The following is a 15,455-nucleotide window of genomic DNA, read 5'->3' on the forward strand; positions in this document are numbered from 1 at the left end:
ATTAAATCAAAAGGGGAAGTAACGGCGACCAATAAGGGCCCGGGAACAATTATCTATATGTCGAAGGGGGATTTTTAATCGAGGGGAGAAGCCCTTTTTTGTTTGTTTGCACAAAACTAGCCAGAAAAAAATTTATATCTCAAGAACTAAGAGATTTTTCAAATTTGATTAATTTTTTGAAAAGAGAACATTTTTATTACTAATTGGTGATAGCACCATAAACATTTTCCAAAAAATCGGTGTTTTACAGATTTTTAAAGTTAACTTAAAAATCGTAACAAGACATTAATTTGGGATATATTAAAGAGTTTATATCTCAAGAAGAAAAAGAGATTTTTCAAAACTATCAATCAGTTATTGAAAAGGGGACACTTATTGTTAATCAGTTAATAGAAAAACCTTAAAAAACCATTAATTTAGGTTAACTTAATAAATGTTTATCCCAAGAACTCAGAGATTTTTCAAATCTGTTTAATTTACTGAAAGTATCCCCTACTTTAATAATTGTTAATTGGTGATCCATAATTTCATACAGATTTTCCAATAAATCGATTTTTCACGAATTTTTAAAGTTAACATAAAAAGCATAAAACACATGAATTTGGGGTAAATTAAAGAATGTATATCTCAAGAACAAACAGAGATTTTTCAAATCTGATTAATTCATTGAAATTGAAGGTGACACTTTCATAATGAATTGGTGACAATTTCACAAAAATTTTCCAAGAAATTGATTTTTAATAAATTCTTTTCCTGACAAAGAACTTTCTCAAATTGTTATTTATCACCATACCCAATCAATTCACTTCCCTATTTTACCTCCACGGCGTTTTTGTATTAATTACGATTTAATACCCGATTTTGTTGACATTTTAAAGCGGCCATAAATCATTAATTTATTTGTGTCAAAAAAGTTTCAAAAATATCGCATAAGCGGGGATAATTAATAATATAAAAAAAAATTTGTGGTAAAATGAATCTTGTAAAATCCGGTTCTGTATAATCAAGCGGAGGAGGCCGCGTGCCAATCTCCCCTACCCCTTCGCCATCTATACCCGGACCGCACGCCGCAACAATCGAGCACGCTTTGGAATAGTAACTCGGACTGCGCGATTAAAGAGCGAGAGAGAGATGGCGCTATTACGTAAGCTTCCTTTACGCATAGATTCTTGTGTGAGAGGGGGCGAAATAATGGATGGGAGAGAGAAGGATGGGGTTGGTTGGACCGCGCGTCGCGCGCGCGCTCTCTGCCGCCGTTTTGGGAAGCTCCGTTCGTCGGCGTTCCCACGCTTCTGTGATGGCATGCGGGGTGCCGCCACAGTCGCGCTACCGCGTGCGGCTCGCACCTGCCCGACGCGAACACGTGCTAACTTGATTCTTTCATAACTTTTACAGAGACGTATTTAAAAAAATGTTAACCAAATAAAAAAAAAAATAATTAATTAAATTTTAATACCAAATCAAATTTATTATTTATAACTAAAATTTTATTTGGAAATAAAATTTTTTTGAATCCGCCCCTGTCGAGTGTAGTCCGAGGTTCGAGTTACACCTACTAATTTTATCTTCTCCTTAATCGGTTTCTCTCTCTCACTCGCTTAAGATATACCGCCTAAACGTCCCTTTGTGTCTTTGTAACCGAATAAGGTCAGATCACGAACCAACCTAAAAAAAAAATTTTTTTTTAAATCTTTCCCATTAAAAAATTCCTCACGATTTTTTTTCTAACCGACTTAATTTTAAATCATACTTAAATAAAACTATTTTGAATATCTTATTTTCCCGCTTATTATTCATAAAGCGTCATCGCGGGTTGCATTGAAAATGGAATTAAAACCGTTGTCCGACGTGTCCTTCGAAGGACACGCATAGTTGCCCGTACGCCACTGGCGGATGAGCGCCGAACGAACGCATCCCGATATAAATTTTAATAGGATCCGACTGCGACGTACAAATATGCACCCATTGTCAAGATAAATTAATTTTGTGTTCAAGGAAACGCTTCGGAATGTCTCCTTAAAAATCGTCGAACACAACAAAAGGTGCTTAAAAAAACGAAACGGGCAAAATGAAAATAAATGAAACGGATCAAGGATAACCGATACTTAGCGGCGGATCTCTTCTTCTTCTTCTCCTCCGGATAATTAATGCGGCAATAATTCGCCCAGAATCCGTGAGCACGATGAGAGGCGGTCCGAGATAATTAGACTTCCGGTGAATCGTGGGAACTTGTGGCAGGTGCTACACCGGGAGATCTCGAAAAAGACCCATCTCGTACCTCTTTGCCTTTCTCTCTCTCTCTCTCTTTTTCGTTCACTCTCATCACTTTTATTTATGCATTTCAAATTAAAATTATATCTTAAAAATCATTTTTATTAAAATTAATGGGTAATATCATGTTATTTAATAATTTCGTTTTAATTGTCGTGTAGGAAATGAAAAATCCTTTAAAATGAATCCAAACACGATGGGGTTATCTCAACAACTCTCCGAGATACGCTTCACTTAATACACCGGAAATGATGAAAAACAAATGAAATTGTTAAGTTAAAATGATCGTATCTCGGGTGTTTTTGAAGATAATTTAGGGGTGTTTGAGGTCGTTTTAAAGGATTTTTGATGAAGATTAAGAATTTTTGATAACATCAAATTTTTTAAATCGATTTTAACCTAACCTCACTTTAGTTTATTTTAATTTTTTTTTATTTTTTTGATACTGCCTTATAAGGAATTAATTATAACGATTAGAAAAAGGTATTTTTTTCGCAAAAAAATAACTGAGATAGTACTATTAATTACAATTTAATTAACCGGAAGCTGATAATAAGAATATTAATTTCAACTTGGTTTTCTTGTATAAAATTAAAAATCCTTTAAAATGAGTCCAAACACAACGAGGTTATCTCGAACACTCCCCGAGATACGCTTCATTTAATAAACCGGAAATGATTAAAAACAAATGAAATTGTTAAGTTAAAATGATCGTATCTCGGGTGTTTTTGAAGATAATTTTACGGGTGTTTGACGTCGTTTTAAAGGATTTTTGATGAAGATTGAGAATTTTTGATTATAACATCAAATTTTTTAAATCGATTTTAACCTAACCGCACATTAATTTATTTTAATAATTTTTTTTATTTTATTCATGCTGCCTTATAAGGAATTAATTTTAAGGATTAAAAAAAGCTAATTTTTTCAAAAAAAATAACTTAGATGTTAATTAAAATTTAATTAACCGTAAATTGATATTAACAATAATAATTTCGACCTCATTATTTTGTAGGAAATAAACTATCCTTTAAAATGAGTCCAAACACGATGGGGTTATCTCAAAAACTCCCCGAGGTACGCTTGATTTTATAAACCGGAAGTGTCATTTTTGACATCTTATCAAGTTAAAATGATCGTATTTTGGGTGTTTTTCAGATAATTTGGAGACCGTTTTAAACGATTTTGATGCAGATTAAGAATTTTTGATTATTACAAGTTTTTTAAATCAATTTTAACCTAACCTCACTTTTACTTATTTAAAATTTTTTTATCAAAATAGTTGCTTCTTTTATCAAATTATTAAATGTATTAATTAAATCAATGTATTAATTTACTTATTACTTTATCATTTAAATAAAATTTTAAATAAATCTTGACGTTTAACGTGATATAAAAGTCAAAATTGACGTTTCAAAATTGTGGAGTTAAAATCGCGATATAATAAATAAACGATTTAATTGTTGATTAGAAAATGCTTTATTTTTGTTTTTAATTTTTAATAATAAAAAAATTATTTATAATTATTCAAAATTTACCGCCAAAAATAAGATTAGCGAATATGGCCGATTTCAAATCCACCACCTTCGAAAAAAATAACTAACAATTTTTTTTAATTAATTTCAATTATTAAAATTATTTTAGTTAATTAATAATTTAATTATTAAATCAAATCATATCATTAATAAATTTAGTTTAAATAATTAATTTTTTAATTTGACGTCGATGTTTTGACAAGTAAGGTTATGTCATTGTGTTTGTTGTTGTTGTGATGTGGTTTTCGTGGTTATTTATGTTATAATTAAGGTAAGTTTATTAATAATAATATATTCGATACTATTTGAGACGGTCGTTTTTCAAAACGATCTGAGAACACGGTACTTATCCCATGGATAATTGCCACACGCCATCTCTCCACACACACACACACGCGCGTGAGTTCTTGCGGGCCCCCGTGAGAAAGTCTTCTCCTCGCTCTCGGACAAGAAGCCGTGCTTGTAATAGTAGTAGCGGTATAGTTACATAATTGGTTTTCGAGCTGTACCCGCTTCGCTCAGTACTGCTTTTAAGGAAGTGAAGGCAGCAATTTTCTTTTTTGAAGATTGCCTCACTCATATCGCTCGAAATTAACGTAAAAAACTTAATTTATTAATCAGGACGTGATTAGTGACTTCTACTTTCGGGATGATGTGTCGGTTGTAGTGGTGGTGGTGGAAAGGAGGAAGACGGTTGTAAATTAGTGTGTAATTGTGAGATCGGCGGCGCAATCAGTTGGCGGAAGGAGCAATCAGAGCGGGCCATGAGAACGGCCCTCTCGATTCTCACGCTGTGCACGAGCTATACACACGCCTACCGCGATACAGCTTCCTGTTGATTATTATTCAAAACTTTTTTTTTTAATCTCTCGTTTTTTATTTTTAAATAATTAAACAAAAAAAATTTATATAAATCAACTTAATTTAACGAAAAATCGATTGTTTTTCTAAATTATTTGTTTTAATAAAGAGAAATAAAGAGAGAGACGGTTAAATTTGAAAAGGGGACATTAAAACGAGAGGGAGACGTGGTAAAAGGAGACGAAGCGTGGGCATCTGTAAAAGGGGGCCCGTGGGAACGGTCCGTTCGAGCCGCTTCCCACGAGCCGGTAGACCGTGTGCGGCGGTCGCGCACGTTCTCCGACGGCTACCGACGCCGGGGGGCGCGCACGGAACGCGTCCTGCAACGGAATCCTTTAAGTGGGCCACGTTCTCTTTATATTATTATCGAACGAAGACGGACAGAAAAATACATCTTTGAACAATACCGAAAAGAAATTACAAAAATTTGCTTTTTACATTAAACGTCATTTTTAAATTTTACCTATTGACATTAAACGTCAGATTAAAATTTTTAGGTCAATTTTTCCTTTTGACATTAAACGTCATTTTTAATTTTTTGAGGTTTATTTTTTCTTGACATTAATCGTCATTTAAATTTTTTCTATTGACATTAAACGTCAGATCAAAAATTTTAAGGTTAATTTTATCAAAAAAGAAAATAATAATTAACTGATAATTAAACAATACGGGGAATTATGAAAGGGGGAGATTCGGCGACAGTAAAAGTGCGACAGTCACACGATCAAGGAAGAAAAGCGGGGCGAAAAAAAAAGAAGTAATGATAAAAGACCGACCCCACGACGGAGTCTGTTGAGAGTTCCCCGGGTTGTGTATTGTCCTCGTCGCAGTGCAAGCAAAAAGGAAGTTCCTTCACATCAAGCGGCGGCGTGCCGCCATACAAACAATGAATGAAGGCCCCCACCACGCGGCCTCGAACCACCTATAAATACCGAAACGCAACTATTCTCACGCCATTCCACATTTTGCCTTTAACTCAACTCAAATATCCTCCTCCTTAAAGTTACGAAAAAAGTTTTTGTGTATTTACCAAGTGATTTAAAGTGATTATGGCGCCAACGGCATTTATGGTTCAAAACGAATTTGGTGAAGAACCAATTTCGAGAACTTACCAATACCGAAAAGTAATGAAACCGATGTTGGAGCGAAAACGTCGTGCGAGAATCAATCGTTGTTTAGATGAATTAAAAGAATTGATGGTCTCCGCCTTACAAAACGAAGGGGAAAACGTATCGAAGTTAGAAAAAGCCGATATCCTCGAGCTAACAGTTCGTCATTTACACAATTTGAAAAGACAACATCAATTGGTTGTAACCACCGATAGTTCGTACGCGGATCGTTTTAAAGCGGGATTTTCGCAGTGTGCCCAAGAAGTTAGTCATTTCATCGCCGCACCAACGAAGTTGATAGATCCGGCTTCCGGGAGAAAATTAATGCAACACTTAGGAACTTGTGTACGACAATTAGAACAATCGCCGCAACAAAATAATAATAATAATTCGTATCCGCATCCGAGTTATTCACCGCCAATTACGCCGAATAACAATAATTGCAATAATAAAGGTTTCGATGAGCAACAAGTCCGTCACCAAGTTCAACAAAATATGTGGAGACCGTGGTAATAATAGTAATAACAATAATTGTTAAAAAATAATTTAAATTGTCTTCCACTACGATTTTTTTATATTTTTGTAAACTTATAGCTTTACTACTGTGATAATATTTGCTCTAAGATGATCAATGATGTTGTTTTTTCTCTTTAATTAATTTTGTATGTACCTGATCGTGATAATGTAAAATAAAAATAAGATACTTTGTGGTATTTCGTTAGGTTTAAGTTTTAAAAATAAAGAAATTTTAAACATTAATTTTAATTTTATTTCATTAAATTGTAAATAAAAGCATTAATTTAGGCAACCAATATGACAGTACTAATATTATTTATTTAATTCTAAAAAAGTTTTCATCTTTTATAATCTATGAAGCGATTAATTAAGCGACTAACTTACCTAAAAACAATACATCTCAAACCGTAAAATAATAAATAATAATTATTACAAAATTATTGTTATTAAATAAAGTGGTGCCATCTCTCGATCATTTTCAATATTTATTTAGAAATGTCATATTGTCAAATATTAAAAGCAACCATAACCTCAAAAATGTAAACAGCAATATTTTTAGATTATAATGATTTTATGGTAAGTTTTTAAACATGTTAATGCCCAAATAAAATCAAATATAGTATTCTAAATACTTCTATTTAATTAGTTGCTTTGATGACGCCTGACATCAATCTTTAAGAATTAATGATGGGAATTTCCGTTAGTTTTCAATTAAATTATATAATAAAATACACAAATTTGATGAAAATTTTTTATTCCAGAGTTAAATGTGTCCTCATATAATAACACAATAGAGGATTTTCATCTATATCGTCAGTTAATTTTGCATAATTATAAAATATTATAACTTAACCTCAAATTTTTTCCTGTTTATTTCAGAAACAGAAATCAAGATTATCCAAGATAAGTTTTAAATCATTTATGATTAACTAAATCGGTAAATTTCAATTAGATTCTTTAATTGTTTTTATTTAAATAAAAAAATTTAAACTTAGCTTAGTATGCAACAAACATAGCACATGCGTTAAATTGGTTGCATTTATGTTTAATTTGCCATTAAGTGGTTTATTTAAATTGATCTGCATAAATTATACTATAATTGTCAAAGGATTAATATAATTTATGCTTTCCATCTCCAAATGTATGTAGCTTCACGTAGGGGTGAATTCCTTCACAGTACTTAAGCCCCAGCGGGCCTTTTGTACATCCCCACATTTTACAGTTCATTCAGGGGTCAGAAAACCAGCCCAAGGTTTTAATAAACGTTAATATAGAACAGAAGGGTATGTTCTTTGTATTCGAAATTTGGGGCCATGATACACCAAAAGTGGATTCTCTTAAGTACGCGAGGTTGAATATGACTTACCGTCTCGTCTTCCATTTCACACCCTTTATAAAGGGATGTCTTTGCCAGCTTCATGTAGAACATGTGCTTACGTAACCTGCAGTGTCCGGTCAGGAATTGGGCGAGGAGCCACATATCACTTTTTGATTTTCCCAGGAACTGAGTAGATCTCTTCCGGTCAGTTTTTTTTGCGAAGATACCTACTGCAGTCTCATCCCATCTATCGCAAAAAGCTCGATGGGAGATAGAGTTGATAGCTTTGATGCTGTATTAAGTAATTCAAAGAAATTAAACAAAATCATATGCTTTGAAAGTTAATTTTATTAAAATCGTAAATACATAATCAAACAACAATGAAAAATTAATTGGTGGTGTTTAAATCTTTAACATCCTTATGGAAAATAACGACCTCCTTGAAATACGAGTTGGGAACAACAAAGTTATGGTAATCAATCGTTCTATCGAATGGATACCCAAACGATTTATGATCAACATCCCAAACTCCGCTTCCAACTCTTGGGTAGCCGAGTTCTTGGTGAACGACGCCATTTGGATGGTATTCATAAAAGATGACGTAGAACTGGTATTTTTGACCGGTTACGGTACCCTTTGGAAGCAACAACCTGTTGGGGAATCCCCAGAAAGCTTCACTACCATCAATAACGAACTCTTCGTGGTTTTTAATCGAGGTTAAAAGGCGTTTGTAAACATCTAAATAAGTGGTTCTGTCCGGCACGAAATAATTCGTTTTCGATGAACGTTCAATCATATTATGACCTTGTTTCAAAGTGTAGGTGAATTTATCGATTAAAACGAAATTAACGCGATTCTCGTCGAGTTCAATTTCGCGATTATATTCGTCGTATTTCGGTCCGATGAAAACTTTACCAATAACCTCGACTGGTTTCTTTGAAGTAACCCCAATGTGATAGCTGAAAGGTTTGTGATTTAAACGGTGTTGTTTCACACGGACAGAGAATGGTTCTCCGGTTAATTCGGATTCTTTAGCGATAACACCTTGGCCAATGTTAGCGTAGAAATCGTCGAAGTAGGTGATAAGACGATCAACTTTGAAACTATCGACTTCAACGCCTTCAGTTAAAAGTTCCTTTTTGCTGTAATACGGTAAATGGCTTTTATATTCGTAGACGAATCCGATTACCCATTTGTAGAATTGCCAAAAAACTGGGTCTCTCAATGATGTTTCGTAGTGCTCTAAAGCAGCTGGAACGACTTTGTATTTATGAAGTGGGGTGTAGGTGTATCCTAAAAGATGACGTGCGTACATTTGGAGGACTCCATAGAAATCGATGTTTGGTGAATCTGGGTTTCCTTCTAACATGTTGGCTAAAATTGCAACGCCATCATCGGTATTTAAAGAAACTTTAGTTCCATCTTTGGTGTAAACAAATCCAATATCGATGGCATCTCTAATACGTCTAGCATAATCATAAACGTAAGTGTGTGCGTTTGTAAAATTGTTGTAATAAGGATGGTTATATTGCCAATGTTCTCCAATGTTGATGTAATTAGGTCTTGAAGGGAAATCTAATCCATTTGGATAATGCAAAGATGGGTAATATCCAGTTTTAATTATGTCATCGTAATGTAACTTCTCAATTTCTCCAAAACCATTCGATAAACGTTCTAAATAATATCTAGCTAAAAGTTGTTGATGTATGAAATAAAAAATTTCCCCACGATTATCTTTCTTCAAATTAAATTCATCTCCATCCATCCAAAACGGATAATTGATATGATAATAATAATAGAATGAATTTAAACCAACATCTTCCGTGAAATAACTCAAAGATTGTTCGGGATGTAAATTCATGTACCATCCGGAATAATTCGATTCAATCGTGTAACCAACAAAATTATCCACCGTTGATTTAGGATATACACCATCGTAAAGTTGTTTGTAAGTTTGGGCTTCAGTGATCGTTTCCGTGTTAAAGAAATAATACGGGTAAGTTTCGTAAATCGGGGGGATGATAACTCCGAAAGTATCTTGTCTGTGGGTGACAGCAACGGTGAATGAATACAAAAACATTCCTTCGTTGACATGTTGACGGGCCCAAACGGCGGTGTTAAAGAACGTTTGGTAGTCTTTAGCGTAGTAGAAAAGTTTGAAAAGTGCTACGGCTGGTTTTAAATGTTCTTGGTAAAAAATTGAAAAGATCGAACCGCGTGGAAGAATATCGTTGTCGTAATAATGGAAGAAATCTTCGACGTATTTCTTATCCTAAAATAAATTAAATTAAAAACCGTTTGAATAAAACCAGTTTGAGGTTAAAAAAATATTACAGTATACGATTCCGGGTGAGTCCATGGTTGATAGGTGGTGGCGGTGTCGACGAAATCCTTGTAATAAGTCGGTTGGTTTACATACCTAAATAATCTTTGGATTTGTTCGGTTTTAACCAAGAAAGTGTTATCATCTAAAAATTATAACAATGATGATGTTAACCAACTTAATTTTTAAAAATAAATTTTTTGAAATTATTAATTATTAAATTATTAAAAAAATATATTCTTACCAATTTTGTATTTTTTAGGAATAACGTTAGTGGGGGTCGGTATCGCAAAAGAAACGGCGAAAATCGCCGCAAAAACCACCGCAATCTTCATTTTCGGATTGCAATGCTCTTCGATTTAGATCAGGGGTCTTTTATACCAGAAAAGAGCTGTTTGGGGGTGACCTTTAATTATTATAATCAAAGCAAAAGGTTGATTATTTTTTATTTTTGTTATTTATGCGATTTGTCTTGCTTATTAGCATTTTTTGTGAAAAGTTGCGTAAATGTTTTGTGGCCAGATGTGCGTTTATGAGTGCATTTGAGGCCGAATTCCACACCCGTTGTGTAATAATTTGATTAATTAGCGGTATCGCTTTTTAAATTTGGATAGCAACTGGAATTAGGCATCGAAATTAAATTGTTTTTTTCTTAATTGTTATCGGTTAACTTTTGAACGATTAGATTCTTTTAATGAGCTGATGGAATTTGTTGTTATCTTTGGAAATTTTTTTTATTGCAATTTGTTGCAAAGTCTTCAGTTATAATTATTCAAGTTTTTCAAGTTGAAAGCTTTTCTTAATTTTCGTAAAATTACAGGTTATATCACAACTGTCACCATCTATTAATAGAATTGAAAACTATTTAAAAAATTATGTTAATTAATTAATTACTCAAAATAAAATATTTCACAACGACAATTAATATATTTAATAATTGTCCCGTATATTTTAATTAATTCTCAATAAAGAATAAAATTGATATGTTTCATTTGATAGTTTTCCGGAGCGCCATCTGTTAGGCACAAATCAAACTATAACTGTCAATTAATATTTATCTATTTCGCTTAGTTTTGCGATTTCAATTCAACTAATTTAATTTTCACTTCTAAATCAACAAGTATTTGTCAATCAACACTCAATACATTTAAATCAATATAATATTAAAATTAATTTTAATTGTTTACAAAAAAATATTTTATTTTTAGCGCTATCTATCAACGGAATTGGTGATTGAGTATGTTGAATACCGTAAAAATAAATAAAATAATTTATTGATATACTTACTTATAAATGATATTTAAACCTTAATATCATCATAAAGAATTTATTTTTAAAATTTAAAGTTGTTTTACAAAATATTTAAAAACATTAGATATTTTAGAGCGCCATCTTTTAATGTAGAGTGCAATTACGATAAATTAGGTGACTCTAGTCGCTATGAAAATAAAAATGTTTCCTGGTGAAATTAAACTTGATTTTTCGATAATTATCGCACATTGAAACTCAAAAACACTTCTAAAATAATTTTTATCATATATCTTGTTATTGTGGAAAATTTGGGGAAAATCGGTGAGTACTACAAAAATTGTAATTTTTAAATTTATTCTGCTATAAATTGAAATTTGTAATTGGAAATTAAAGATTTAATGTTTTAATATCTCAAAACACTTATTTTATCGCATATTACTATTTGGATCATTTAATAATGATGAAAATTAATGTTACATAGAACATAACCTCAAATTATGGTTTGAAATGTCAAAAATCAATTATGCTTTAACTAATTTTATTTATTTATCAATCATCTAACATGTTTTAAATGTACAAAACAAAGGTTATTAAAGAGTTGAAGTATTCATTTCATCCATATCATTGACGTGATAAATAACGACATCTTTGAACAAAGCATTTGTGACATCGAAAGCGTAATAATTAATTGGCCTATCAAACGGATATCCAAAGGAGTTGTCCCCAAGCATAAGACCACCAGTTCCAACCATTGGATACATCTTTTCAGTAGAGAACTTCACTTCACCCTCCACTTTTTTATAGGGGTACAAAATCACGTACATTTGATAAGTCATACCGCCTTTTTTCCCCATCGGTAAAGCCAACCTTCTTGGAAAACCAAAATATGCTTCACTACCATCCAAAGTGAACTCTCCTTGGCCTTTAAGAACACCCATAATCATTTTGTAGAGGTCAAAGCGTGTAGTTCTATCATTAATAAAGAAAGCATTATCCATCGAATTCCGGGTAATAACATTTTTTCCCACTTTAAGTTGATACATAAACTTGTCGATCATAAAGAAATTCATACGGTTTTCATTAATATCAATTGTACGTCCATATTCATCGTATTTCGGGCCGATAAAAACTTTAGCTATTGCTTCAACTTCTGTTTTTGAGTTAACCGTAATCTTGTAAGTGTAAGGTTTGTGATTTAAACGTTCTTGTTTAACTCGAACTTTAAAAGGTTCACCTTTTAAGTCGTCGTAATAAACCGCGGATCCTAACTCGGTGTAGAAATCTTCGAAATATGTTGTTAATCGATCAAATTCCATGTTTTCAACGTCGACACCAACAAAGTCGAGTTCTTTTTTGGTGTAATATGGAAGGTGGCTCTTGTATTCGTAAACGAAACTCATGATCCATTTGTAAAATTGCCAAAAAACTGGGTCTCGTAAGCAAGTTTCGAAGTGTTCCATTGCGGATGGGACTACTTTGTATTTGTTTAATGGGGTTGTTGTGTAACCTAAAAAATATTAATTAATAAAATAAATATATAAATATACAATTTTGTTACCTAATAAATGTCGTGAATACATCTCAATAACTCCGTAAAAATCTAAATTTGGTGAATCGGGAGTTCCTTGAATCATATTGGCTAAAATTTCTAATCCATCGTTATCATACAAAGACATTTTAGTCCCATTACGTGTAAAAACAAAACCCATATCAATCGAATCTCTCATACGTCTAGCAAAATCTTTTACATAAACATAAGAATTCGTAAAGTTACTGAAATGAGGATGATTATATTCCCAATGTTTTCCAACATAAACATGATTGGGTCTCATTGGAAATTCCATTCCATTCGGATATTTCATCGAAGGATAATAACCGGTTTCAATTGGTTCATCGAAATTCATCATTTCAATTTCGCCAAATTCGTTTGAAAGTCGCTCCAAATAATATCTAGCCAATAATTGTTGGTGCACCCACAAATACATCGCTCCGCGATGATCCTTATTTAAACCAAACTCTTCGCCGTCCATCCAAAATGGATAATGAATGTTATAATAATAATAGAATGAATTCAATCCAATATCTTCCATGAAATAACTCAGTGATTGTTCGGGATGTAAATTCATGTACCAACCGGAATAATTAGATTCGATCGTAAATCCTTCGTATTTATTATAATTTGGGTATTTTCCGTTAAACATTTGTTTCATAGTTTGAGCTTTCGTAATGGTTTCAGTGTTGAAAAAGTAATACGGGTAAATTTCGTAAATTGGAGGTGGAACAATTCCAAAAGTATCGACTCTGTGGACTAAAGCAACGGAGAAAGCGTACAACCACATCCCTTCGTTAACATGTTGGCGAGCCCAAACAGCTGTTTTAAAGAACGTATCGAAATCGTTGGCGTAATAAAACATTTTGAAGAGGGCTATCGTTGGTTTCAAATGTTCCATGTAGAAAACTGAGAAAATTTCGCCTCTCGGAAGGATATCGGTTTCGTAGTATTGATGGAATTTTTCCACAAACATGGGTTTCTAAACAATAAATTTAATCAATTTAATATTAATGGTTATAATTTGTATTTACCTCGAATTTATCCATGTTTTTCCATGGTACGAAAGTATCGGCGATTTCAACATATTCTTTTTGGTAGATTGGTTGATTGACGTGTTTTAATAACCGAAAAACGTGGTATTCTCGTTCCATAAAAGTTTTATCACCTACATAAATTCGTATATTATAATAATTTTAATTATTTTTTTTATAGGTTTGAGGTTATGTTATGAAGAGTCCCGGGTTGTGGAGATATCTTATTGGTGAGTCTTTTGTAATTTTGTATCTTTTAACCATGATTATTAACAAGTTTAAAACTGGTTTATTAGAATTTTTTGATGATTTTAACCGAGAAATAAACATTTTATTCGTTTTGATTTATTGAGGTTAGTTTGTTGTGTCAAAAAAAAATTAAGTGATGCCAACTTAAAATGATTGAAGTTTTTTCTTATTTATTTCATTATTTATTTTATTACTTATTTTAAATCAAAAATTTATTTGATTTAGATATATTTAACTTATTTTTTTATTAATTAAGTTTTTAACGTATAAAATAAATTATATCATTACCGCCATCTATTATCGGGTATAGTGAAATATGAAACCTCAAAAAAAAATTTTTAATAATTTTTACTTACCCATATTATACTTTTTTGGAATAAATTTTGTTGTAAACGGAGTTGGGGTGGCGAGCGCCAACGCAAAGAGGCAAGAAACCAATAGGATCGTCTTCATTGCGGAAAGATTACTTCTTTCTTGAGACACGAAACGTTTCAGTGTGATTTAACGAGAATTAACGGGCGATTTTATACCCAAAATTTGAGTCGCCTTTGACCCTTTCTCGATATTTTATTAAAAATTTATTATAACGATATTTTATGTAATAGTATCAACTAATTATTCTGATAATAATTAATTGGGACGTGGAAAATTTCCAATCAATTTTTATCTTAATTAGGTGAGTTTTTAACGTTGTATTCTACTAAAATAATGTTTTCTTTAATTATTTATTTCCTTTAAGTTAATTATTAATAAAAATTAACAATAAGAAAATGTAATTAATTTAAAAAAAAAAAAAGATAGGCAACCAACATCACACGATTTTAATGTTTGCTTATAATCCGATAGATGGCGGTAAATCATTCAGGATCTTGTTTATTAAAAAAATCAAATTTCACGATTAACTAATCGTTAATTAACTAATCAATTATTTTAATTAGCTTGAAACAAAGACGAAATTATTTCTCGTCTCTTTTTGTTTTAATGAAATAACAAATTCCTCTCTGTTTCATCATTTCTTTTCTTTTTAAATCGTTATTTTTTTTTTGTGGCTCATTTAATTTCAAAAAAGGGAATAAAATTCCCGACATCCCAACGATACCTTCCTTCTCGAGAAAGGAAGAAGTGTTTCGAATCGACGGCGATCGCGGTCAGCCGTGGAAAAGAGAAGAACCAGTTTGATCGGGTCGAAAACAAAAACCGGACGACCCATCCAAAGCCACCGGCATCTTTCTTTGTATGTGTGCGTGCGTGTATCCGTCGGCATAATGTGTAAAATTTTAATAGTTGGTAATTACCCCAACCTCTATTTCTTTCTCGCTCCAACATTCTCTCCACATTCATTTTTTTAAATTTTTTCATCTTGATTTTCAATATCCATCTGGCGGTGAACGTTAGAAACGACGTTTCGGTTGAAGGCAAAGCCGCTTCGATACATTGTCCGC

General features: G+C 32.4%; 3 protein-coding genes across 3 annotated transcripts; 1 reads left to right on the plus strand and 2 right to left on the minus strand.

The window, feature by feature from the left end:
• Positions 1-5,547: 5,547 nt before the first annotated feature.
• LOC111426361 (enhancer of split mgamma protein-like) lies at positions 5,548-6,532 on the plus strand. The gene has a single exon (XM_023060849.2). The coding sequence runs from the start codon at positions 5,714-5,716 to the stop codon at positions 6,284-6,286; it is 573 nt and encodes a 190-aa protein (XP_022916617.1). The 5' UTR covers positions 5,548-5,713; the 3' UTR covers positions 6,287-6,532.
• A 1,403-nt stretch (positions 6,533-7,935) lies between these two features.
• LOC111426669 (hexamerin-like) lies at positions 7,936-10,282 on the minus strand. Its single transcript, XM_023061296.2, has 3 exons — positions 10,175-10,282; positions 9,942-10,075; positions 7,936-9,879 (listed from the first exon to the last, which is right to left on the minus strand). The coding sequence occupies exons 1-3, from the start codon at positions 10,263-10,265 to the stop codon at positions 7,996-7,998; spliced, it is 2,109 nt and encodes a 702-aa protein (XP_022917064.1). The 5' UTR covers positions 10,266-10,282; the 3' UTR covers positions 7,936-7,995.
• A 1,420-nt stretch (positions 10,283-11,702) lies between these two features.
• Positions 11,703-14,506, minus strand: LOC111426359 (hexamerin-1.1-like). The gene is made up of 4 exons (XM_023060847.2): positions 14,370-14,506; positions 13,765-13,898; positions 12,740-13,712; positions 11,703-12,688 (listed from the first exon to the last, which is right to left on the minus strand). Exons 1-4 carry the CDS (start codon positions 14,464-14,466, stop codon positions 11,772-11,774), a joined length of 2,121 nt encoding a protein of 706 aa, XP_022916615.1. The 5' UTR covers positions 14,467-14,506; the 3' UTR covers positions 11,703-11,771.
• Between the last annotated feature and the right edge of the window lie 949 nt (positions 14,507-15,455).

The sequence above is a fragment of the Onthophagus taurus genome, chromosome 5, assembly GCF_036711975.1.
Source record: "Onthophagus taurus isolate NC chromosome 5, IU_Otau_3.0, whole genome shotgun sequence".
Classification (NCBI taxonomy): Eukaryota; Metazoa; Arthropoda; class Insecta; order Coleoptera; family Scarabaeidae; genus Onthophagus; species Onthophagus taurus.